The sequence below is a fragment of the Myxocyprinus asiaticus genome, chromosome 24, assembly GCF_019703515.2.
Source record: "Myxocyprinus asiaticus isolate MX2 ecotype Aquarium Trade chromosome 24, UBuf_Myxa_2, whole genome shotgun sequence".
NCBI lineage: Eukaryota > Metazoa > Chordata > Actinopteri > Cypriniformes > Catostomidae > Myxocyprinus > Myxocyprinus asiaticus.
The window spans coordinates 40898355-40924420 of NC_059367.1; the positions used below are offsets into that span (position 1 = coordinate 40898355).

A 26066-nucleotide genomic window follows, 5' to 3' on the forward strand; every position below is an offset into this window, starting at 1 on the left:
TATTTGCCTGGCACAATTAATGTTGCTCTAATACCACCCACGAAATGCAGGCAGTAAACTAAATTTTCTTTTGAAAAGAGCTGTGTAAACTTGTGAACTTCTAATTGTGGGTTCATATGGGATTGGAACAATATCAGGGTGAGTACATGATGACAGAGTTTTTGTCATTGATGAAACTATTCCTTTAAGTGCTGTGTTTGATGTGGTTGTCAGGGGAAAAGAAAAATGAACACGTACTGGTTGATCGGTCACAAACACTACAGTGTTCAGAATGACAGTTTGGTGTGCCACTGGAACCCAAATATTGCAAGAAAGAAAAAGGCACAAGCAGGGAACAATCTGACCATGGGGAATGTAAGTGTTCTTTTTTATACAACATATATAAAGTACAAACATTAAATGTTCCCATCATACGTTTACTACCCAGTATGTATTATTGGAGAAGTTAGTGGATTGTGTGAGAAAATATCACTGTTAAAGGGATAGTTCACCCAAAAATAAAAATTCTGTTATCATTTATTCACCCTCATGTCATTCCAAACCTATATGACTTTCTTCCATGGAAGAGAAAACATTAAATGGGTTTGAAACAACATGAATGTGAGTAAATGATGACAGAATTTTTTATTTTTGAGTGAACTATCTGTTGAAGCTGAGAATATATTAATTCAGCTTATTACACGGCTCTCTGGAATACTCGATTCTGATTGGTGAATGGCGCCATCTAGCGGTCTGTTATGTCAGATGTTAACATCCTGGGATTAAGACATAGCAGACTGGTCATCCGGGTACTGCGAGTCATCTTTCCTACTTCTCGGATCATGGTGTGATCTCTACAAGTAAGCTAACAAAAAATGTCTACTCAACTCAGTGTGTCGTTTCCATCTATTTATTTATTTGGCAAGTAGTCTTGTATATAACGCGTACCCGGTTGGTCATTATTTACAAAATAAACAACAACAGAACTCCAACGCAAACTGGGGTGCAAATCAGCTGTTCAGCGATTTCTTTTTTCCCACATAATTACATAATTTCAATGCAAATCAGTATTTTATGTCCATTTATTTACATATTTGGTATGTAGCCGTGTAATAAGCAGTATAATGTACAGTCAACTTGTTGTTATTGTAGAATAAACCCCTTCAGTGTGATACAAGACTTTACTTTTCCTGATCATCCTGTCGGGTTTACTTTGCGATAACAACTGACTGACTGTACATTACCCCTTACGCATTTTCCATATGTGCCACATTCAGTCCAGCATTACTGTACAGAGCACAGGTTACAGTATCACACCTGTCTCCCAGCCTGAGGTCCTGCCCAAACTGGAGGGGTCAGAGGTCAGCCTGTGTGTTTCTGCACAGGTGGAGAACTATGCAGGTATCTTTGGGACGCTGAGCTCCATGGTGGGGGCTCTGCAAGGAGAGCAGGAGACTGAAGACAGGCCCTCAGACCAAGACAACGATAAAAGCTCTCTGATTCCTGGTGCAGTGAACTCCATTGTCCTGATGAACAAAACAACATGTACAGTACATTTTCTGTGTGATTTTATAAGGTGAATGGATTTGAGACTTACATTTTTAGCTGGTGATTTTATCCAAAGTGACAATTACAAATGAGAATAATTCAAGCAGATACAATTAATCCAAGGGAGAGCTCTATTGAAATAATGCTACCATACCATATTCAGTTCAACATATCAGAGTAATACAGTGCTAGAGTTGAAGTGGAAGTACAGAGTGTTTTTTTTATTTCTTTCTTTATTGCAAGTGTGTAAAAGATGGTGGTTAGTTATTAGTCATTTGCCACTGATAGAGGTGTGTTTTCTTCAGCCATGTTTTGAAGATTACTGCTGTATTCTGCTGTTCAGTTGAAGGTTGGGAGTTCCTTCCACAAGACACAAAGAGACACAGTGAGTTAATTAGAATGTAAGTCTATGGGGTAGGTGTTCAGAAAGGTTTAAAAGCAGAAATGTGAAGTTTATATTTTTGTAAAAGCACTTACATGAATTCTTACTCGACAAAATGTGTTTTTTTAAAGCTGTCCAAATAATATTTTGGTGGGACTACTGTTTTGGGCATTACATTCTAGATGTTCCAGGTTATTCATCACAGACTATTTTTCTTTATATAAAACAATCCTGTTTTCAAAGTTATCTGGTTTACTGGCTTCATGGTCATGACAGGAGATGACAAAATTGGTGCTTACTTTGCACAGGCAAGTTTTGTTGAGTTTAGTATTAAACAATTTCATGACACAAGTCTCATGTTAACACATACACTTTAAACACTTCTAATAGTCTTGAACATTAAAAGTGTGTACAGTAATGCTATTATTAAGCTCTATTTACTTCATTGTAAGTACCTAAATGCATTTTTTGCTTTCTGTAAAATACTATGGGGTGAAATGTGTTTTCTTTGGTAATGGACTTTGAGCCACAAATGTTACCAATAGAGTTTAACACGTATCGGGCCCGGAATATTACTTTAACCACTTTTTAATCTTATCAAATTTGTAAATGGTTTTAAGTCATCTTTTATTCTCAAAGTAATGCTGCTTATTACTAGCCATCAATTGTTTTAAAAGTAGTATCAACCCGAGCTGTACAAATTTGAGTCAAGAAGCAGCTATCTGTTTTTTGCTCCAGTAGGTTATTATACTACTTAAGAAAAGAAGGGGACTTAGTAAACAAGCATGTTTAGAGATTCCTGTGGGTCAGTCCAATGTTCGAAAGTTTTTTATTTCTTAGTAACCATGATGGCTTTCTGTTATTGTTTCCTTCACAGTTTTTGTAACTTTTCTGAGTCAAATAAAATGAAAAAAAAAAAAAAAAAAAAATATATATATATATATATATATATATATATATATATATATATATATATATCTCCCTTTCCCCCCATGAATTCTGTGTAGTTTCCTTGAACACACATTTTTAAAAATACATTTTAGTTCTGGAATGTTGAAGTAGACAGCTTTTTTGGTAGCAAATTTAAGTATAATATTTTATTAAACAGGTGTCATTTACAGTGCTGCTTTAGAAAATTTACTGTACCTAGTTATATGTAAGGGAGATCCAGAGAAATAAGTCTGTAAAAACGACTGCTAACTATCCATTTATACGATTATGACTAGTAAAAGGCCCATATACTGTATCAGCTAGGCTAATAAATCAACAGATTTTGCGACATAATAACACAGGAAATCGGTGTGATAGTTCAAAAATGTTTTTCCACCAAAAAAAAAAGAAAAAAAAAGAAAAAAAAAAGAAAAGAAAAATGTCCTAGAAATCGCAATGTGACTGATTTTGTGTTAATTAACTACACAACATTATATTGATTAAATTGAGTGTTAACTAAAACATTTTAGTTAAAACAGTAACTTTTACTAACAAATCTGATGTAGTAAAATTTAAATGAATATTGTACTACAACATCTCAAATTGTTTACTTGCCTTATAAACACATGAATAATCATGTACCATATAACATACTGTATGAAAGCCTTCCACAGGGAAGCGTAATGCATGTTAGAGTATGTGGTATATTAGACATCACGTTGTAGAAACAAATAGAACAATAGAAACAAAATACAGAGCTACACATGCACAAAACACGATGATGGTAACAATCAACAGATCATTTAAAAAAAATCATGAACAGACTTGAGTAGAATATGAACTTCAAACTTCACAAAAGTTACCAAATGTAACAACAAAGTCAACAATAAAAACAGTGTAAATAAACTTGCAAACAGTGAAACCATGCAAGCTCCTTAATTCAAAAAGTTAAGTAAAATTTACTTACGTATTTTATGTTAGTGAAATTTGCTCAAATTAGCAAATACAATTTTCTACTTTATATTATGATAACACACAATCATAAATAATATTTTCTTATAAGCTAGAGCAATGTTTTTTTCATGTTTTAATTGAGAGATAAATGTAGAATTTACTTTATATTTTTAAGTTCACACTTACACTAACTTATTCAGTGTAGAAAGTACTTAATCTTTTCTGCTATATTTACTTCAACACAAAATCCTTTTTTTTTTGTGTGTGTGTGGTTATGCTTGGGCTCATGGTTTGGCTTTAGGGTTAAGAGTATGGTAATGTAATTATTATTCAAATGTTCCCAAAAATTGGACGTGTTGTGCACGTCACATCCATTCTTACCAGTTTGCACATTTTGAAAGCAGAGATTGATTTAAGCAGACAAAACATTTGACCTCTTATCGCCGATTTTCAATGAGACCTGTATCCAACGATATCCATACTTGGTTTACATTTAAATTTGACATTTATTCATTTGGCAGACACTTTTATCCAAAGCGACTTACAAAAGAGGAACACATAAGTGAATCATCTTAATGAGACTGTGGTACGAAAAGTGCCATATTACAAAGTTTCACTAGCATCAGAATAGCATTCAAAACAGATTATAGTGCAACAAGGAAACAAACAGCACAAGTCTAGCAATGAATACTACTCTACAACAAAGTAAAACAATGAAATAAACACACGCAACTGCAGACTCCTGTAGATAAATTGCTTCTCCTACTTGGTTGGCCAGTTAAAAGAAGTGGTAATTCTCAAATGTAATGATAGCCTTGTCAACATAATACATATTGTAATAAACAATGTAATATACACTTAATAAATATTATAATAATCAAATCTTTTTTCACTACATTTCAGTACATTTTCAGTCAAAATGACATAAACAAGTGCTATTAATTTCAGTAATTTTTGATATGTCTAATTTCCCATTATTAAATTGCTTATAATTTACTTATAATTAGTTTATCATCAGCATTAAATTGGCCATTGTCCACCCTCCACTGTAGATATGGGCACTGAATATATCAGCTATTAAAAATAACTTACATATATAATTCGACCAATGGCACACAGATTATTATGCCAATTAAAGCCTCAATATATCAGTTTTATAGGGACTACACCTGGAATTCACTGTAAGTGAAAATAAAGGAGAACTAAAGAACCCAAATGCTATAAGTGTAATTTCACCTTATTTTCTTGCAGTATCTTATGCCAGCACATCCTCAGCCAGTTCCTCTAAGAATACTGAGCAAATCATCTCAATTAGCACAAGTGGCAGGCAAATGATGCATGATTAGGGATGGAAAGGCTCTTATATAGAGGCTTTAAAATGACAAAGGCCTGCACCCAGAGTCATTGTGTTCCAGTTAAATGAAGGTTGGGGGTAATTACTTTGGCTGAGGCACAAGCCACTTGGGATACAATAAAACACACACACACGTTTTTATGCTTTATAAAGACTTTCAGTGCCAAACCAGTAGGGTATTGGTTTAACCCTTGTGTGACCTTCGGGATACTTTTGTCTTTTTCATTTTCATTTTTTCAATCATTTTGGCTGTGTTAATGCCAACGGAATACATTTTGCCAAAGGTGTGTATTTTTGAGGGAATTTTGTTATTTCAACCTCAGTTCCTATAATACATTTATAATACACTGGGTAAACAAAATAGTTACACTCAGGACCTTAAGGACAAAAATGTCCCCATTGAAACCCATTAAATCTGCAATATTTGATCCCAGTGCCATTAAAGCATTAAATCATGAATTCTAAGATATTATGCTTTCATTCCCGAGCCCTGGCTTCAAAATTTTAATTTTTTATATTTTCCACCAGATAGTGCCTTTTTTCTCATGTTTAGCCTATGGAGCAAATACATGCTTTTTTCCTATTTTCTGTTTGCTGTATTATAGAGCACTGCTGGCCAATTGAATAACTGATGCAGCTAAAATTGTGTGGGTGTGTTGGTATAGATGTCAGAGTGTGTTTTGTATGTGTGTATTGAGGAATTTTTGTGTGTGTGTGTGTGTGTGTGTAAAAACAATGCTAGTTTATTGGCATTATGTAAACAAACTGGCATTTAAAGGGTTAAAATCCTGAAAATGAATGAATATTTGGTAGTTATGATCAGGACTGATGTTAGTTATTGGTACATCCTCCATTTTGATTTTGATAGTTTAATGTTCATTCTGTGTTTAAATAAAAAATAACATTTCCTCCCAGGGAATTCCTCCGGATCCTAATATAACAATCAATACCTGTTCTCAGCCACAAGGCCTCATAATTCTCCATATAATAAAATGTGTGTAAAAGTGTGTTACCGCCCCACCGCCATAACACATCACTAGTGCTAGTTTACCAAACTAATTAAGCCAACTGGTGATTCTTTTATCTCTCATCCAATACGTTACACTTTAAAAAATAACTTATGAAGAGAAAATAATTTACAGTATTTTGAATGTAATGTATTTTAATTTTATGATGCCTTGGTGATGAACCATAGTGTCCTGTACTTGATCCTATTAAAAGAACAGTTCACCCAAAAATTCTTGTCATAATTTACTCACCCACACCAACATTACTGGAGACACCTGCAGCTCCAGTAGGAACATCATCCTCAGGATCACTTTCACCCTCACTGGCATCACAATCGCTGGTCATATTGATCTCAATTTAAGAATAAAAAAGAGAAGTTTAGGACATTCATTTGTTAAACCTGTATTTAAATTGCATTCCTAGAGGTGTAACGATCCATTCATCTCACGATTCGATTCAATTCACCATACTGAATTCACAACTCTATACTCTCACAATACTATAAACAAAGCCTAAATAAACAAAAGTAATAATAAGAAAAACCTTCAATCTTAACTTAAGACATATGCAAAACAGTAATTTTCATTTATTATTAAAACTTTACTAAATGTGCTGTTAATTAAAGTGCAAAATGATCAGGGATGATCATCAGGGATGGACTGAGACTAAAAATCAGACCAGTACAGGGCAATGATGAGAGTATGTGAAAATACAGAATTAAGTTAGATACAGGCTTGCAGGCTTGACTACATAGGCAATATATATATATATATATATATATATATATATAAAATCATATTATAATTTTTAAAATAGTATTGTCACTGATTACATCTAAAATATTCTAAAATAAATAAATAAATAAATAATGGCCGTGATATTTAACAGGTTAAATAATGTAGGCCCTACCTACATTTACTGAGGCATTATCAGGACCAACAAATATTCCTCCAAAGCATTGTAATACATTATATTCAGCATTATAGTAGTTTAATATAGCACTATCATTAAACGTCTAAAAAACTTTGTTCTGGATTTTGAGCTCCGTAATGACTTGCATAGAGCCAAAGACAGTCCTGGCCTCTGTAATGACTTGGGCAGTTGGGTCTGGCAAACAAGAAAGTGTTGGTGTCCAGCAATCAACATTAATTTCTCTTACTGATGAGCAGAGCCAATCCATCAACCATATCAGGTGAGAGAAGGACAGCAACCTTTCTTCCCCTTTTATCCCTGATCTCACATAAAAATTGTCAAGTGTGTGCCGATTTTTCTTTAGCCGAAATCGGTATACGTTGACCGAATTTTAAAACACTGCCTCCAGAAGCTAAAGCGGTAAGTGATTTAGAGCATATAAACAAGTGTGACATCCACTTATATCCAGGAGAGGTCACCAGAAACCAGTTGTAAAATAATTGTTTTTAGCTGAACACGGTGTAAAACAGTGAACAGAAATGTTTATTTTATTTAATCTACCCCCAACCAAAACCCAAATCTAACCCTAAACATTAGTAGAAACAAAATGCAATGTTAGGGATAAAAATGCAATCTCCTTATCACGCTCTTTATTGTTTATACAAACGTGATTACTTTCTCGTTTTATTGGGGATTGAACTGATAAATGGTCTCCCATGCAGCTGACGCAACGTGCTACCAGTCATGCCACGAGGGAAAGTACTTGGTGTTGAGCCGTTCCAAATATGTCCGATGGGAGACAGGGCATGTCAGTGAGTCGGCATACTGCTGCCGATCCTAGGATACTGGAACTTTCAGAGAGAGCACGTTGTGATCTCAACTCGACTGAAATGGCTGCACAATTTCTGTTTGGACTTGCTTAGGCCTAAGCGACATCATCATGGAGTGAAGTGCTGTCCCTTTCTTTGAAACTTTTAAGCTACATCTGAGACCTCTCCAGCACGTCTCCGATTGAAGACAAATATTCTTGCAAGTGTTGGTTTGGCTAGTTCAGCATAGCTTTGAGTTGATGGTGTCTCTTTTAATTTGTGGCATGCCACATGTGCAGTCTCCTCAAGGAACTGATTAAGACGCTGTACATCCTGGGTGAAAGGTAGTGTTGATGGCTTGTTAAATATTGCCTCATTCAGTGTGACCAAAACAGAGTGAGAGATCAGCTCAGACCTCTTTGAAGAGTAGAGTTTTTTAAAGGTCTTGGTTGATTGGATCAATTCATTGTCTTCAGACATCAGCGCTCTGCAGTGAATGATTTCACAAACTTTGTTCAATGAATGCCTCAGTTTCAGAGCAAGGCTTGGGCTTTGGTAGCAGTGGCTCTCGTCATCTTTTGCAATTTGCAGGTTTTACAGCTTCTTCAAAACTGTTTACAGAAAACTCTACGCAACGTCAACAACAATCATCCAATGTCATGTAGTTTCTGTCTAATGTACTCAAATTTAGTAGGATCATGTCCATGCTTGTTAAAAAAAGAGCATGGCTGAAGAATACAGAAGTCATTTTTTACAACAGAGGAAATGTCATCCTGTTTCATAACACTCAAGAGCTTCCAGACTCCTTGAAATATCTGCTGACTGATTGTAGACTCTGTCACGGTAGCCAGGCCCAAAGCTCTGGTCCTCCTTTCTTCTTCATAGGCAACCCCTGGTTTTGAGGGACATCTTCGCACATGACACCACAGTTCTCTGTGTAAAAACATCCCTTTGCAGTACCTGCAATGCACAAAATGTTTTGAAACACATTTTTTGTTTGGTGCCCGCTTTACCTTAAGTGTCCCTTCTCCCTCTGAAGAACATCGGTGTTATGCTGATAGTTGTCCTTGTTCCTGAGTTTTTGCAGTATTGCTTTGCGTTCTTTTGAGTGTTGTGGGAGAGACAATGCCTGTCCAACTTCAACTTCAGTCGTAGGAGTTTTCAAATGTCATGCTATCTTGGACTGGGGTTTCCCCACAGATGTAACAATAGTTCTTGCTACTTGCTGAGCAGGAAATGTTTTATGACTGCACACACAGGTCTGCTTCAGCAATGCTGGTTGTCCTCTTTCCTATTGAAACTTACTCCCATCTGCTGCCCCTCTTGCATTCAAAATAGTCTCATTATTGGCTCCATCATGGAGTAAAATAATACATGATGATAAAAAAGCTGACATGTGCCTATCTGTGCCTTGCTTTGCATTTACATTTCTGGAAATGTGCCATTCACCAGAATTGTCACACTCACTGTCTGTCTCAACATCTGTCAACTGTTCCTCATGACACAGTAAGTCAGACTCTTCATACACACATGCTTCTTCTCTGGCCTTTAAGACTCTTTTTCCTTGGATAAATTTAGTTGGTATACATCTGCACTGTCACGCACATTACATTTAGAGGACACAACTTACTGCATATTTGAGAGGGGTTTAGCTTGCTTAATGCTTTCTGGGTTTGTTGCCAGTTCTTTCGAACTGTCTGATTCACTGTCAGACTCTGATTGTGGTATGTATTCCTCATCTGACTTCAGCTCATCTTCCTCTGAACTTGTTTCCTATTACCAAGATACTGATCATTACTTTAGAGCACATGAAATTCATAACTCAACTAGGAAGCAAAGAGAGAATGAAGTATTTTCTTACCCATGATGACAGTTTTCCACAGAAATCTTTAAGCTTTAAATAGCAAGACTTGGGCCAAAAACTGCACTATAAGAGAAGTCATAAACATACAGTCTCAGGATGTTCAACTTTAACCCCCCAAAAAAAAAATCTAGTTGTAAATGTACAATCATGTGAAAACAAACTTAAAAGGAATGTTCGGTTTCAGTACAAGTTATGCTTAATTAACAGCATTTGTGGCATAAAGTTGATTACCACAATAAAAATAAAATGACTGACAGTAACAACTTGTCCTAACCAGATGCGCCGCGATAAGATTCCAGCGACAAACAATCTGTTTGTCCAAACTAAGCATGACACGAGACAGCAATATTTAAGGCGGACACGGGACGCCGTCACCATGCGTTCCCTATTCATTTTCGATGAGAAAGCGGCAGGTGGCAAAATGGAGGCGGCAGTGGAAGCGGCGCCGTTTTCCAAGCTCGTTTATGAGGATCCTGCCGCTTTGTCGTGCACGACAGCGGCGCACACTGCGCAAGAAAAAATGTTTTCACTCCGCGGCTTCCGCTTGTCACTGACCAATCAGAGCTGCATTTATTCACAACCAATCAAATGACACATAGCTTTTATGTAGTCAAAAACAACATGGAGACGAATATACTTGCTGTTGCTGAATTCCCTGACATATATAACGATTCTTTGAGGGTGCTTTCCCACTGGCAGTTTAGTTCGAAACACAGCACGGTTCGTATGAAAAATTGGTAATGTGAAAGCTGTCAAGCGCACCGCGGTACCGAACCCAAGACTACCTGTAGGAGGTGGTCTGAGTTCGGTTGCAATGGAACTGTAGCGCGATTCGCGTGAATGTGAAAGCAACTCGGACTCGGGTGCGCACTCGTTCAGGAAGTAAAGTAACCTGCGCATGCGTTTTAGCCTATGACATTTATCTATCTATCTATCTATACACCTTATAAATACTATATATAAATACTATTATAGGTTATAAATATAGGGTATAATAGGAGATGACAGTGGCGATAACTTCACCTTGGACACGAGCGTGAGTAAGCATGCAGTGTAAACAAAGATGCAAATGAATTCCTTGCAATCAGTCTCCTCAAAAAATGCCGTTTGTGAGCAGCAGCAAGCCGCCTTCCCCTGGACATCTGATGAGTTACGCCATGAAGCGCACATATACGCAGTTGTCGTTCACTCTGCTGTGCATAATGGCACCAAAATAACAAAAAAACAAAAAGTATGATGAGTCGCATTGTGTTCTCCATGCGTGTTTGTGATGACGTAAGATGAACGCAAATGGACCGGGGTTCGATAGAATCAAGTGAGTGTGAAACCAGACCAAAGCTGCGGGGGACACCGGGAACAATCGCACTTGGAATCGGACCGCAGCAAACGTGCCCAGTGTGAAAGCCCCCTGAGTGTTTATAGAGGCATAATAATAGGAAATCAGCCTCATGGGAAACATGTATGGCTTATGTTTGGAAGATAGACAACTGTGCAATGTATACAAACGGGCCATGAACCGTATACATTCATTTAAAAAATAGCTTATTACAATATTTATAGTTAAAAAAAATATTTATGAAAAAATAAGTGCCGTTTTATTTGTGTAATCACTTATGAAAATTACAATAATTATTGCACTTCTACTGGCGTGTTTCGCATCGTTTCTAGTGTGAATGGAAAACACTTGTACACACGAGAGGCAGCAAGAACCCAAGCAAAGCCTGCCACCCACCACACCCTGTGTAAAACCGCCTTTATACTGAAATATATACTAATAAATCTGATATAAGAACGATCAGAAGCAACAGTCTGTTTACTGAATGCAAACGGAAATAATTCTCATTGAAGCTGCAGTATGGTCATAAGCTTTCTACGGCAAACCACGAGGCATAAATACACAATCACACACATACACAGAGCAAATGTACTTTATGAATCGCATCCTTGCATCCAATGGGCTGTCCGGCGCAACGATGCAAAAATAGAAACCATTCCAAAAATAGAATCACCTGTTGCTCATGGTTAGGACAAAAATGCTGATTAACATAGAAAATATACATTTTATTGTGAGTCGCAGCGTCGCATCTGGTTAGGACACAGTGTCAGGCGTTTGCAGTGAGGCACTTGCAATGAAACTGAACAGGGCCAGTTCATAAATGGTAAAATACACATTGTTTCAAAAGTATAGCCACAAGATAAAATTATACATGATTTTAGTATGAGAAAACCACTCACTAAACTTTTCTGTGTGAACTTAAATCCAATACCAGGATTACAGGGTTTCATTGTTATGACAAAGAAGCTGTAATTTTGGATATAACTTAACACATCTTTACATCTTGTGGATGTAAAAAAAAAAAAAAAATGTTTTCTTATGGCTATAATTTTAAAACCAAGCATTTATAAAATTGTCCCATTTACTTCTCGTGTAAGTTCCTAACTGTAACAGCAATTTAAAAAAAATCGATGGGCGAGTCAAAATTATTGTTTTGGTAATCAAAATTATGCCAAAAATGCTGTTGATTGAGCTTAACCTAGAATATTCCTTAAACCCCCTTTCCGATGAATGGTTTTACATATCAGTTCATAAATAGCTGCCTGGTCATGACCAACTTCTTTAAACAATCTAGACTTTCTAGAAACATAGTGAATTTATACTATAACTTCATGACAGATACAAAAATGTATTGGTAAGACACAAAAAATACATCATCATACTAACATTTACATCTCAGACCAGTCAACTTCAAAGCTACGACAGGTCCTACACATCCAGCACATTTGTTCATGCTTGAGACAGTTGAAGTGACTTTGACAAGCTTGCAAACCTGCAAAGAAAATGTAACAATGTGTAAGAATGGTAGATAAACCATGGTATTCCAAATGTTACATGTTAAACTACATCAAAAAACAGATTATACCTTCAATCAATTTTTCATATGTTTGTTTGGTGGAAGAGAAAGTGTCACAAATAAAATAAAAAAGCAATGCTTATGAGACCACTTACAATTATGGGCATGAGTACACAGTAGTAACATTTCTTATCAAACACCTATTCGAAAATAATCTATTAGTGGCCTAAAAGTTGTATGTACTGCATGATATTTATATTGACAAACTTTCAAAGTGGGTTTGGGCCACTTAAGACTGTCCCAGTAATCACTAGTGATCTCATAAACAAGGATTTTGTCAATCTAACAACACACTGACATTCTTCATTCAAGTCAAACATCAAGATCACATTCATAAGATGTCCTCACAATTCAGTGTTCTCATAAAACAGGTCTAAGCCACACACAACATGACATACTGTACACAGAAAACCTAACCTAACCAAACTAATAACACAATTCCTAAAACTTCAGGTAACTTTTAGTGTAAATTTAGTGTAAGTAACCCATAAAATTAATGGTCTTTTTATTATGGTAAAGATTAAATTCCATGCATCGCCACGGCCACTCGGAATCACCATAGTTGTATGTGATCTCCTCTCCCAGACAGATGTTTCTTATTGCAAATAAACATAGATGAGGCTTTCCATCATTTTTTTCAGTCTAATGTATACATATCAAATACTTAGACATACCGGAGGAGTTTTCCATTGTAACGGAATTCAAACATGAGGGCATCATGATATATTATTTGCCTTCGCTCACATTCTTCTTTGCTTATGAGTTCACCTCTGTACTCCAACAGGAAAACCCTTTATCAAACTCAGCTGAACACACCTCTCCCTAATCAATAGAGAATAGAAAAATAATGTAAATATATAATATCCCTGAGCACATTTTATTAACCAAATCCATCTGAACCCAAACTGTAGTGTTTAACTCACCTTTAAAGTCACTGATGAATCTGTCCTCAAGGCCATCCTTGTCTTTATTCTTTAAAGTAAACTGTATAGCCTCCTCCTGTGGTTTTAGGCTTTCTCTTTCACCGTTTCATTTCTGCCATTATTTACTGTGGCTCTGATCTACCAGAAAAGAACACACTCTTAAAAATAATGACTAGTATACGTCATTTTATATGAAATACTATTCAATATGTTTGTTTACTGTACAAGCATAAAAGACCTGCAGTTTCATTTGAATAGACATTATTTTATTACATATTCATCTCTATTCACTAATAACAATAGCATCACATTAGACAGAGCATAATAATGTTATAGTAATGGTACTCTTGATGCTCCAGGAACCCCGGGCCTCCCCCCGCAGACATCTTGAGTAACACGAGCCCCAGCGGCCTCCACAGCTTGCGCTAGCTACTTTCTGACAGTTCAATGAGCTCAGTTTAAATTTCACAAGCACAAACAATAAAAAATTGCCCCCAAGCTCTTATAAAAATTATTTAACTGTGTATAGTATAACTTACCTCCGACTAACAGCAGCTTTGAACAGGCCAACATCACAGATGTCTTCTCTTAATGATGAGCTTATCTCCTGGGCCAAACTGAAAATTAAATGATCACCGAAGATATTTACTGTAATTAATTTAACGCAACTAATTATGGTCGACAGGAAAATCTGTCAGTCATGTAGAACAAATATATATATACACCGTTTGGAAAAATCCAAAAGTTTGGAATAATGTACAGATTTTGCTCTTATGGAAAGAAATTGGTACTTTAATTCACCAAAGTGGCATTCAGCTGATCACAATGTATAGTCAGGACATTAATAATATGAAACATTACTGTTACAATTTGAAAAAAAAAATAAACTTAACTACTACTTAAACTACTTGAAAGTGTTCTCATCAAAAAATCCTCCACGTGCAGCAATGACAGCTTTGCAGATCCTTGGCATTCTAGCTGTCAGTTTGTCCAGATACTCAGGTGACATTTCACCCCACACTTCCTGTAGCACTTGCCATAGATGTGGCTGTCTTGTTGGCACTTCTCACGCACCTTACAGTCTAGCTGATCCTACAAAAGCTCAATGGGGTTAAGATCCATAACACTCTTTTCCAATTATCTGTTGTCCAATGTCTGTGTTTCTTTGCCCACTCTAACCTTTTCTTTTTGTTTTTCTGTTTCAAAAGTGGCTTTGTCTTTGCAATTCTTCCCATAAGGCCTGCACCCCTGAGTCTTCTCTTTACTGTTGTACATGAAACTGGTGTTGAGTGGGTAGAATTCAATGAAGCTGTCAGCTGAGGACATGTGAGGTGTCTATTTCTCAAACTAGAGACTCTGATATACTTATCCTCTTGTTTAGTTGTACATCTGGTCTTTTTGAAGACTGTAGTGCACACCTTTGTATGAAATCTTCAGTTTTTTTTTTTTTTTTTTTTGGCAATTTCAAGCATTGTATAGCCTTCATTCCTCAAAACAATGATTGACTGATGAGTTTCTAGAGAAAGCTGTTTCTTTTTTGCCATTTTTGACCTAATATTGACCTTAAGAGATGTCAGTCTATTGCATACTGTGGCAACTCAAAAACAAACACAAAGACAATGTTAAGCTTCATTTAACGAACCAAATAGCTTTCAGCAGTGTTTGATATAATGACAAGTGATTTTCTAGTTCCAAATGATCAATTTAGCATGATTACTCAAGGATAAAGTGTTGGAGTGATGACTGCTGGAAATGGGGCCTGTCTAGATTTGATAAAAAAAAATGACTTTTTTTCAAATAGTGATGGTGCTGTTTTACATCAGTTATGTCCTGACTATACTTTGTGATCAGATGAATGCCACTTTGGTGAATTGAAGTACCAATTTCCTTCTGAAACAGCAAAATATGTACATTATTCCAAACTTTTGGCCACCATATACTGTGTGTGTGTGTGTATATATATATATATATAATTTTTATTTTTAAATATTTATCTTTGGAATTAAACAGTAACTTACTGGCAAATTAGCTAATTGTCTATATATGTTAGTCCTCTAAATTTACACAAACATGATGTATAACCAATTTAACTTTATACTTTTTTGTATGATTTGAGGAAATTTATTAATTTAATTGCAAGATCACTATGCACTCCTATCAACATTTGAAAATTAACCTGTACTTATAAATAAATTGACTTACAGTTAAACCATGTGCAGAATTTTTTAAAATGTGGCTTTGCAAATGTTTAATTCTTATCCACCTTTTTCCTGGGGGTCTTACTGGGGAAACTAATGTGGGTGGGACTTCCGCCGGAAGTCGTTCTACAGCATTCCCTAGCTCTGGCTGCAGTCATTTTAGACCCTTTTTACATCTGGTAATAAGATGCGTTTCGGATGATCCGACAAATGGTCTGTGCTAAATTGTATTAATTTAATTAATTTTGTGATTGGATCACAAAAACACATACAGAGGTAGTCCAAAACCACATCGCATTTGAGGTTTAAAACGCTGTCCTGATGCGTCCAGGATGGCAGCGAAGCACCACCTCTCACCAATCAATCACCCGCTGAACAAAAGTATAAACTTTTGTGTGGATTTAAAAGGAAATTACCGTCTGATTGGAAAACTTGAAAAAGCGATTACATACCCAAGTATGAGAACTTCACAGCTCTTCCTCAGTGTGTCTGTCTGATTTGAACATGCAGGGTGACAAGTACAAGCACACACATCTGAAGCTGAACTAACACAGGTACTCCACTAAAACAACCAATAATTTTACTCGAAATTTTGCGTTAGTGCTTAGATTAAATCTCAGCTGCATCTGAGAGAAAACGGTTTTGTTTGTGCTTTCTTTGTCTTTATTACTTTTTTTGCAGTTTATTATCGTTCAGTAACACACTGATATAGTGACTGATTTATGTCCTCATGAAATCATACACGCTCTCCTCAAAATCCTAACACCGCAATGAAAGAATGAATGGATGAACGCCACAACAACAGCTGTGTTTACTTGACAATGGAAGTAACGCCCACATTTCGTGCCAAGCATCACAGGACGTAGGAAAAATGTGGATAAAGTACATGCATGCCTCTATGTCACTTTGATATTGGTCTACTACAGTAGTTGTCCTATCTGTCTATGCTGAAAGAAGCCCCGCCCATCGCCGCCATCTTGTTGGTGAGATTTCCTGCCCGCTCTGATTGACCAGCCAATCAGAGGTCCTGAAAAACACACAACATGTATTTTATACAATTTTTATGACATAGGTGAAGTACCGGGACCTGGCTACAAAAGCGTCCTTTCGAGCTCCGAGTTAACGCAGTGTGTAGTATGTTTTCTGGTTTACAGTATATGACCTATAACAAAAGGACTTACCGCGAAAAAGAGGGAGGGTCCTTCCTGCACTTAGATAATAGCATCTACATAGCAGGAATTACAAGGACATGGTCCCTGTCCTCATAAACCCAAATGTCCCTATAATGTCGGTAGTCAGATCAAAAGTCCTTATATACCACAAAAACAACACACACACACACACACACACACACACACACACACACACACACACACACACACACACACACACACATATGTTGGTGAGGCTATCCTTATGATATACATAATGATTTTTATACTGTACAAACTATAGATTCTATCCCCTAACCCTACCCCTAAACCTAACCCTCACAAAAACGTTCTGCATTTTTACATTTTCAAAAAAACATCAATTAGCATGTTTTTTAATCAATTAGAATTATAGGGACACTAGAAATGTCCTCATAAACCACATTTATAGCATAATACCCTTGTAATTACCAGTCTGTAACCTAAAAAAAAAAAATGTCCTCGTAAACCACCTAAACACACACACACACACACACACACACACACACACACACACGCACGCACGCACACGCACACACACACACATGTTGGTACTCCTATCATTATGAGGACTCTCCATAAACTATAGATTTTATCCCATAACCCTAACCCTACCCCTAAACCTAACCATCACAAAAACCTTTTGACATTTTTACATTTTCAAAAAAAGATCGTTTAGTATGTTTTTAAAGCCGTTTGAATTACAGGGACACTAGGGGTGTCCTCATAAACCACATTTAAAGCATAATATCCTCGTAATTACTAGTTTGTAACCTAAAAAAATGTCCTTGTAAACCACAAAAACCAACTCTCTCTCTTTCTCTCTCTCTCTCTCTCTCTCTCTCTCTCTCTCTCTCTCTCGCACACACACACACACACACACACCCACACACACATGCACACACAGCAAAAGCAAAGCTGTGCCAGGACTGCAAAGATATGAATGTGTTAACAGTTTCTACTTGTTAAGTTTAGCATGAGGTGTCTCTATAAGGGCTCTCAACATTATCATAACTGACTACAGTAATTTAAGCGTGAGAAAAAATCTGTGGTAAAAATAGCAAAAAGGTTTTATCAGTAGGTTTAGTTTACCACTATTAGGCACAGAATTAATTGGACCAAGATATTTGTATATTTACTTTATTTTGTTTATTTACAGTAAGGCATTTCATAATGCCAAATGGCACTTTATGTGTTACCAACGTATCAAATGTTCACCTTCACATATTTGAGAGTTTGACCACAGGGAGGAGCCATTATACCAAATTTCACACATCACATTAGTTTTGTTAACTGCCCATTGGGAGATAAAATACAAATGAGATGTTTCTCCTGAGAAAAAGATCTTTGTAGTTTGGGGGTTTGAGGATTGAGGAAATTATATTTTTGGTAAGACTGCTGCCATACATCTTAAACTGCTATTGAAAAAGTGTATGCCAAATTATTACACCGAAGGCAGAAAAAAATACAGCAATAAAAAACCATCAATAATTCTCAACATGGTTACATAATTTGACTGATTATTTTACTCTTATGTCCATTGAGTCTTTTCAAAAAGTTGCTTCCAAATGCTCTGGCAGTTATGAGTCACTCTTGTCACTTATGTCAGTAAAAACAGAAATATGGCTCTGTAAGATCAACAACACTAAAATAATTGAAAAGTGGAGAAAAAAGCACAACAAAGATGAGCCAACATCACTCAGAGCTGGATTCTCGTCCTGAACCAGCTCAATCCAGCCAGCACTAGACATCGGAACATAATGCAAATGTACCAACAGGTGCGTTTCTCGAGCAATCAATTGGGCTCTATTTCTGTACTTGCCTGATTTAGTGTTACATAATATCAATCAGATTCTGCAGCATCTGCACAAACATTTGTTGTGTGTTTGCATGTGTAAATGTGCTGGTTTAACTGGCGTTTGAATTGTTTGGTGCAAATAGTTACCCTGCAAAACTTTGGCGATCAATTGAATAATATTACAAGGAAAATCACTAAGTGAGATGGAGGGGATCTCTGAGCAACCAGTTGAACTGTGCTTCTTTAATACACTTGACTAAGCTCTTCACACTAAAGTGCAATCTAGTTAAAAGGGTGTTTGTCAAGTATTTCAAGCATTGTACAGACAATTAGATTTGACTGAATCAATATTGAGGGCATAACCTTGAAATTGTGAGGCAAATGCTTTGTGGAGAGGCAAATGCATTGGAACGTAATGTATAACAAGAACACAAATAAATATGTTACGCATTTTATAATGGGAGACGATTGTTGAGTTTTTTACTGGTATTACTAGTTGTGTGGTTTCCAATGGCTTTGGTTGTACTGGAATACTAGCTTACTACCGAAAATGGCACAGTATACACATTTGTTTAAATTTAGCCATAATTCCACAATTAATTTTCAGTAACACTTTACTTTAATGTTATCTTTGTTAAGGGTTTTAAAAATGGGATCATTATTGACTAATACATCATTTATAAATGGAATATAAATCATTTTGTATGCAGTTATAACAACATGAATAAAAAGAGGCGATGAAATACCTACCAAATAGTGAGCAATTTTACCTCACATATTATGTATGCGAAATAAATACACTCACAAATACTTATATTAATCAAAAACATAAAATGGCCTCATTGATGATTTATGTAACAATGCAGCAAAATTACGTAATTTTGCTAGAGTCCACTTTATATTCATTACTGTAATGTCTTGAATCACTTGTAATGTCACTTTCCTAGCGGTGACCCAACCGCCAAGTTCTTGTTACCTAAAGTCCTCTGCAAAAACTATTTTCAGGTCTTCATGCTCATTCACAGCATATATCATATAATAAAGCATGATGACCATTAAACCATACTGAATTTTATGTACATAGCTTTCTAATGTAAGTAACTCCTTAATGTGTCCACTTCACATTAAGGTAGATTTTCATAGGTTACTAATGAGGAATAATTGTTATTAAGCATTTATTACATTTAAGGGAAATGGCGCACTATTTGGCAAGTTTGACATGAAAGTCGCTCTTTTTATTCATGTCATTATAACCACATATTTATAATAGATTTATAATACATTTATACATTAATTATTAGACATTAATGAACACCTTTATAAACCCTTAACAAAGGGAACATTCATGTAAAGTGTTACAAACTTGTCAAACAGTAGTAGCCTATCCCACATTGTTGTCACATGATGTCATTACATTGCTTATGAGAGTAGCATCCAGTTATTAGCTTGGATAATTTTTTTATTTTTTATTTTATTTTGTATAAAAATGTCTTCAGTTCATTCAAATAATGGGCCTTACACATGAAACACGAGCAAAACAAATGTAATAAATTCAGTTGCACATAAATTGTCTGGTTCAGTGGCACAAACAAATTTACATACAAATGGTTTTGTTCTGCTTATGTTTCATTAAAAAGTTGCATTGAGTGAAAAAAGAAATATTAGAAATCGCATCTGCAATTAGTTCCATAATTATAGTATGTCACCTGGGTATCCCATGCATATATTTGACATAAAATTTGCACATTATAGACTACATACTACTGAGGAAACAGTAAGAGTAGTTTGTTATGGTATTCTGAACATAGCCAATATCTTTAATAGCTGAAAATTATATATATTTGGTGCTCTTAAAAAATAAATAACTGACAATTTCACCAGTACAGAAAGGAAAACATTGACCTGAAACAAACGTCCCTGTCTCTCATTTACTAATGCCATAGGCAACAACATTAACTCTATTAAACAGCTCCATGATTAACCTCTGCATCACATTTCAGTGAATGAGGGGCTTAGAAATCAAGCTGACAAGCATCTCAAGCTCCCTCCCTCTGCAGCCCATGTCACCCACACTCACTTGTCTGGAGGTGTGGAAGCTGGCAGAATCATTTTTGGAAATGACTGTGTTCACATTCCAGCAGATAATGTGGCCGTCACGCGGGCAGACGCCACCATGAAAGCTCAGAGAGCAGAAAGAGCCTCTTCTCACCCCACGCTGACAATCATATAATCCACAGATGATTAGGAGACTCCAAGCAACTTATTGCATCACATACTCAATCAATAGTCTGGTGGGTAATTTCTACTACACAGTAATTTTTCATGCCTCCTGTATTGATATATTGAAAAACTTGCAATTTTAAAATAATTTTAGAAAGGTTTCTTTTATCAGAATATCACAGTTGAGTGAAAATAGAGTGGAATATATATGGTTTTGTAGCAAAAAGTCATTTTTTTTGCCATGTCCCTGAATGCTATACACTAACTTCTAATGAAAAACTTCCAATTTATGAAGAAATGTTCCAGGGGTTTCTTTGTCTTTTTTCTCTAATCAAACATTTTCAAAGAAAACATGTTTTCTTGGGAAAAGTTTTTTTTTTAATTTTTTTTTTTTTAATTGGCAATCAATTCATAGTTTTATCCTATGTGTTCAATATCACTTTAAGTACAGTTAGGCTTTGTAATATCCTTTTAACTAACAGAATCCAGTTCCTGCAGGAAGTGACTTAATTTTTTTTTGTGGGAAAGACAACATTACAAACATAAATAAGTTCTTTAATTGGTGATGTTTTGAGGTATTAGATGGTTTTTCTCACTTTCATGTGTTAAAATTACAAATAAAGTGCTGCATAACAGAAGTGAGTAACCCTGGTAAGTTTTGGAAAGTTTGTAACATCAATAAATATTTGAATAAAACCACATGAAATCACATGGCTCCTTAGGCTACGTCCACATTAATCCAGATACATTTGAAAACGCTGTCCACCCACACTGCCGTTTTCACGCTTTTTCCAAAAGTTTTTAGTCCACACTGAAACATATGAATATTCTTGAATCCCCTTAATGCACATGCAACAAATTGCCATTCCATGTACAGTCTGAACGTAATTGTCCTCGGGTTCTGTCACTGGACAGCAATTCTGAGTAAACTTTCAATGTGCAATGTGAAGGTTGTATAAAGTAACATTTATCTTTAACAATGCTATCAAAGTGGTTAGCAGGCACAACAATGACGCTACAACATGGGCCGCCATTTTGATTGTTTTGGGCTGAATGGATCACATGACTGCGTCACATGACAACAAATACGTCATCGTTTTCAGATATCTCCATTTCCCCTGTCCACACTACAACACGAAGACTTGGGAAAGCCTTTTCGAAAAGCATCGTTTTCACTGGACAAGAACGGTGTCTCAGTGTGAACGGAAGGCAAAAACATAGCTTTCAAACGAAAACATTAGTGTGGACGTGGCCTTAATGTTGCAGGTAGCATGTCCAGTAGATATTAGAAACAAACTGTATTTTGTTTGGAGAAATATATATTTAATAAAACCACCAAAGTGCACAGAAGTCTCTCTTTCCTGACTACAACCTGACTAGAATTTTTTTGTTGAACTTTGAAGGCAAGCACTATTACTATCGCTCATACTTAGGGTTAGGTGTTATTCAAAATCCCTAACATTAAGTATTAAACTTTGGCATGTAACTTGTCTGCACCATTTGTGATAGGTTGGCTACGGACATGAATGACACTTCAAATTGTGCAGCATTTTGAGGAGAGGAATGTTACTTTTCTAAGAGATCTGACTTGATTATCCAAGAAAATGGGCGAAAAATCGAGCCATATCTAGGTATTCGAATATCATAGAGACTTGTGCGTGGCCTCTTTTGACGTGGGCCACCAAACAACAGACCATAAACCACACAGAACACCTTAGCAACTGCAAAGCAACACATTGGCAACCACCCAGAGCACTGGCATTGTGTTTGTGAGTTTTGCATGAGCAAGCACCACTGACATTTTCAGAATTAGTAAAAATCTAGTTTTAATTGATTTGATCTCCACTGTGTATTTCATTATATTATACAGTCAAGCATTGCAGTGCTGTTTAGTTACCAACCAGAGGACCAACCAGAGGACAAAAGTTAAGCCACATAAGCTCAATAAACCAGGCAACCTTTTATAACCTCTATGACTATAAAGCAGTATCACCATGGTAACCATGCAGCGATGGTGCTGTTTAGGACCTCTGTCCAAATAATGCTTTGGAAGCAAAATAACTTTAGTAAATATCAGTTCATCTGTCCTGCTCAGTGCATAACTAAGTAATCAATTACTGTAATTAAATTACTTTTTATAGAAAAAGGTAATGGATTACTCTTAATTTTTCAGTAATTTAATTACAGTTACTTCTGATGTAATTGTGTTAAATACTGTATAGACTATAGAACAATTCTATATAAAACAATAGTGAATTTAAAATCGAAATGTAACGTCTAATGTTAAAATGTATGTTTTCTTATTTAATGCAGCCCCCTAAATTCTTTGGCCAGTTCATGAAAAATTTATTTGATTTTATATGATTTATTTGAAAAAATTAATAGAACAATTTCATGTCTATCCTTGTATTTTTTCATCTGGTCGAGGATGACAAGGGTTTTAAGAAATAATTAGTAATAAGTAATGCAATTACTTTTTAGACAGAGTAATTAGTACAGTAATCTAATTACACTGTAGAAGATGTAATTAGTAGTTAGTAATTAATTACTTTTTTTTAGAGTAATTTACCAAACACTGGTCCTGCTGTACCTTAAACCCACAGGGGAAATGTTTTAAAATTTTACCTAAGGTATTTAGTTTAGGTCAGTCACTAAGCCATGGCCTCACAAACATTTTCTCTGATAACCACTGCTCTACTTTAAGAACATGAGCAAAGCAGTGTTAAGAAGTACATGAATATACATTGTTTCACTGTGAAATATATATAGGCAGTACATGGCTCCCTTTAGAGGAGTGATGTAATGTTTTGTGTACTTTGTCAGTCTTCATCTGAATTATGCTATGCTTTGTTCCCTGTGTTTTGTTTCATTATGTTCTGAGTAACCTGGTTTACTTTTGTTTTATTAAAAAAGGCTGCATTTATATCCTCACTCCTCTCCTGTCTCATCACAGAAAGACTGACCAAGAAATGGATCTAGCGGCCATTAGGATTCTACTCCTTCAGCAAGGGGACCGTCCAGTTGAGGATCACGCCCGTGAGTTTTTAGAGCTGGCAAATGTAGTGCACTATCCAGACCGCTCTCTGGTGGGTTTTTTCCGGGCCGGTCTGAATAGTGCACTGAGGGAACTCATACCTCTCGCTGATCCTCACTGGACACTCGGCGATTATGTGGAGAATGCTCTGGAACTCTACTTACAGTGGATTATGGCAGTAACCCTGGGCCAAAACCTGCATCCACGGCCCCTGTCTCGAAGCCTGCCACTGCCCCTGCCACTGATGTCGATGCATAGGTCCATGAAGACCCTACCTCAAAATTTGTCTGCGCACACGCCTGCCACGGTCAATGAGCCAGCACCCACGCCTACCACATTCAACGAGTTGCCAGCCTCGCCCGTCCCAGAGCCAGCGCTGCCAACTTCGGCCATCCAGAGGAGGAGGAAGAGAAGAAAAGTTTCCATTCCCGAGTCTCCTCCCATGCCCATGACCACGGAGATCATTCCCAAGTCTCCTCCCATGCCCATGACCATGGAGTTCGTTCCCGAGTCTCCTCCCATGCCCATGACCACGGAGGTCGTTCCTGAGTCTTTGCCCATGCCCACGACCACGGAGGTCGTTCCCGAGTCTCTGCCCATGCCCACGGAGGTCGTTCCCGAGTCTCTGCCCATGACCACGGAGGTCATCTCTTCCAATGTTTGTGACCATGGAGGTTATTTCCCATTCATCCAGGACTCTTTGTCTTGAGCCTCCCACGGCTCCGCCCCCAGAGTCTTCCATGGCTCCGCCCCCTCCCCCAGAGACTCCTCCTACAGTGGCTCCAACGCCTGACCCTGTACCTGTCCTGTGGCCGCCTCCCAGGCCTCCTGACCCAGTCCCCACCTTGAGGTCATCTCCTTGGTCTCCTGGCCATCCACCTGTTCTGCTCTGGTCTCCCTGGTCTCCTGGCCAACCGCCTGTTCTACTCTGGTCTCCTGGCCATCCACCTGATCTGCTCTGGTCTCCTGGATGTCCACCTGATCTGCTCTGGTCTACTTTGTCCTCCGAGCCTGCAGCATCACCCTGGCTCTCCATCCCTCCGGTTCCACCTTGGTTTCAAGCCTCCCTGACTTTGCCTTGTTCCTCTGCTCCCCTTGCCCCTTATGCCCCCCCAGAACTACCTGTTTTCCCCCCACACCCCATGGAAAATTTGTTTTTGGAGCATCTGGAATCTGCTCCTTAAAAGGGGGGCTCTGTCACATATTCCACATATAAAACTGTTGTTTGTACTGACTTCTATGTTGAAATTCTGGTTTAGTTCCCTGTTCCTGTTTCCTGTTAGTTTTGTAGTCCTTTTGTAGTTTCTTTTCATGATTGGTTTTCCCCCTGATTGTTTCCCCAGGTGTTCCTCGTTCCCTTGTTTTCCCTTGTGTATTTAAGCCCTTGTTCTCCCCTGGTTTTTTTGTCAGTCTTCATCTGTATTATGCTGTGCTTTGTTCCCTGTGTTTTGTTTCATTATGTTCGGAGTTACCTGGTTTACTTTTGTTTTATTAAAAAAGGCTGCATTTAGATCCTCATTCCTCTCCTGTCTCATCACACTTATGTTGTGGTCATAATGAGGAAAAATGATAAAGTATTAAAATATGATTTGATAAAGTAACTGTGATCTGAATACAGGTGATTGAAAACGTAACGTGCTGAATTCAGTAACTTTTTTGCAATCTGAATATAACACAGTTACTTGTATTCCATTACTGTCCAACCCTGCACCACGTATAAAGTAAAAGTCAAGCTAATTTTATGGTGCTTTTATGTCTAATAATTTTTTTTTAAATCAAAAGTTGTTTCTGTTAACATTAGTTAATGGACTATGACCTAACATGAACCAACAATGAACAATAATATATTTACATTAACAAATATTTTATGATATTAGATTGATGGCTCTTGCAGGTATCTGGATGGGGTCGTGGCTGCCAAGGGGCCTGCCACATTCCACCCCAAAAAAGGCAGCGCCGTGGGGCAGATAAGGCCAGCAGCTCCCACATGAGTTGACAACACAACAACCAAATATGCAGCCCACTCTCTGTAACTCTTACTCATGTTAATG

At 36.9% G+C, this 26066-nt stretch overlaps 1 protein-coding gene and 1 long non-coding RNA gene across 2 annotated transcripts; one reads left to right on the forward strand and one right to left on the reverse strand.

The window, feature by feature from the left end:
- Positions 1-366: 366 nt before the first annotated feature.
- LOC127414485 (uncharacterized) lies at positions 367-9027 on the reverse strand. Its single transcript, XR_007892804.1, has 3 exons — positions 8890-9027; positions 6407-6506; positions 367-1887 (listed from the first exon to the last, which is right to left on the reverse strand). It is a non-coding gene; the product is annotated as an uncharacterized LOC127414485 (long non-coding RNA).
- An 11890-nt stretch (positions 9028-20917) lies between these two features.
- LOC127414479 (ras-associated and pleckstrin homology domains-containing protein 1-like) lies at positions 20918-25752 on the forward strand. Its single transcript, XM_051652521.1, has 2 exons — positions 20918-21052; positions 23935-25752. Exon 2 carries the CDS (start codon positions 23951-23953, stop codon positions 24722-24724), a length of 774 nt encoding a protein of 257 aa, XP_051508481.1. The 5' UTR covers positions 20918-21052; positions 23935-23950; the 3' UTR covers positions 24725-25752.
- Positions 25753-26066: the final 314 nt, after the last annotated feature.

Coding starts and splice junctions, on each gene's coding strand:
- LOC127414479 (XM_051652521.1), top strand. CDS start 23,951: ATGGATCTAGCGGCCATTAGGATTCTACTCCTTCAGCAAGGGGACCGT.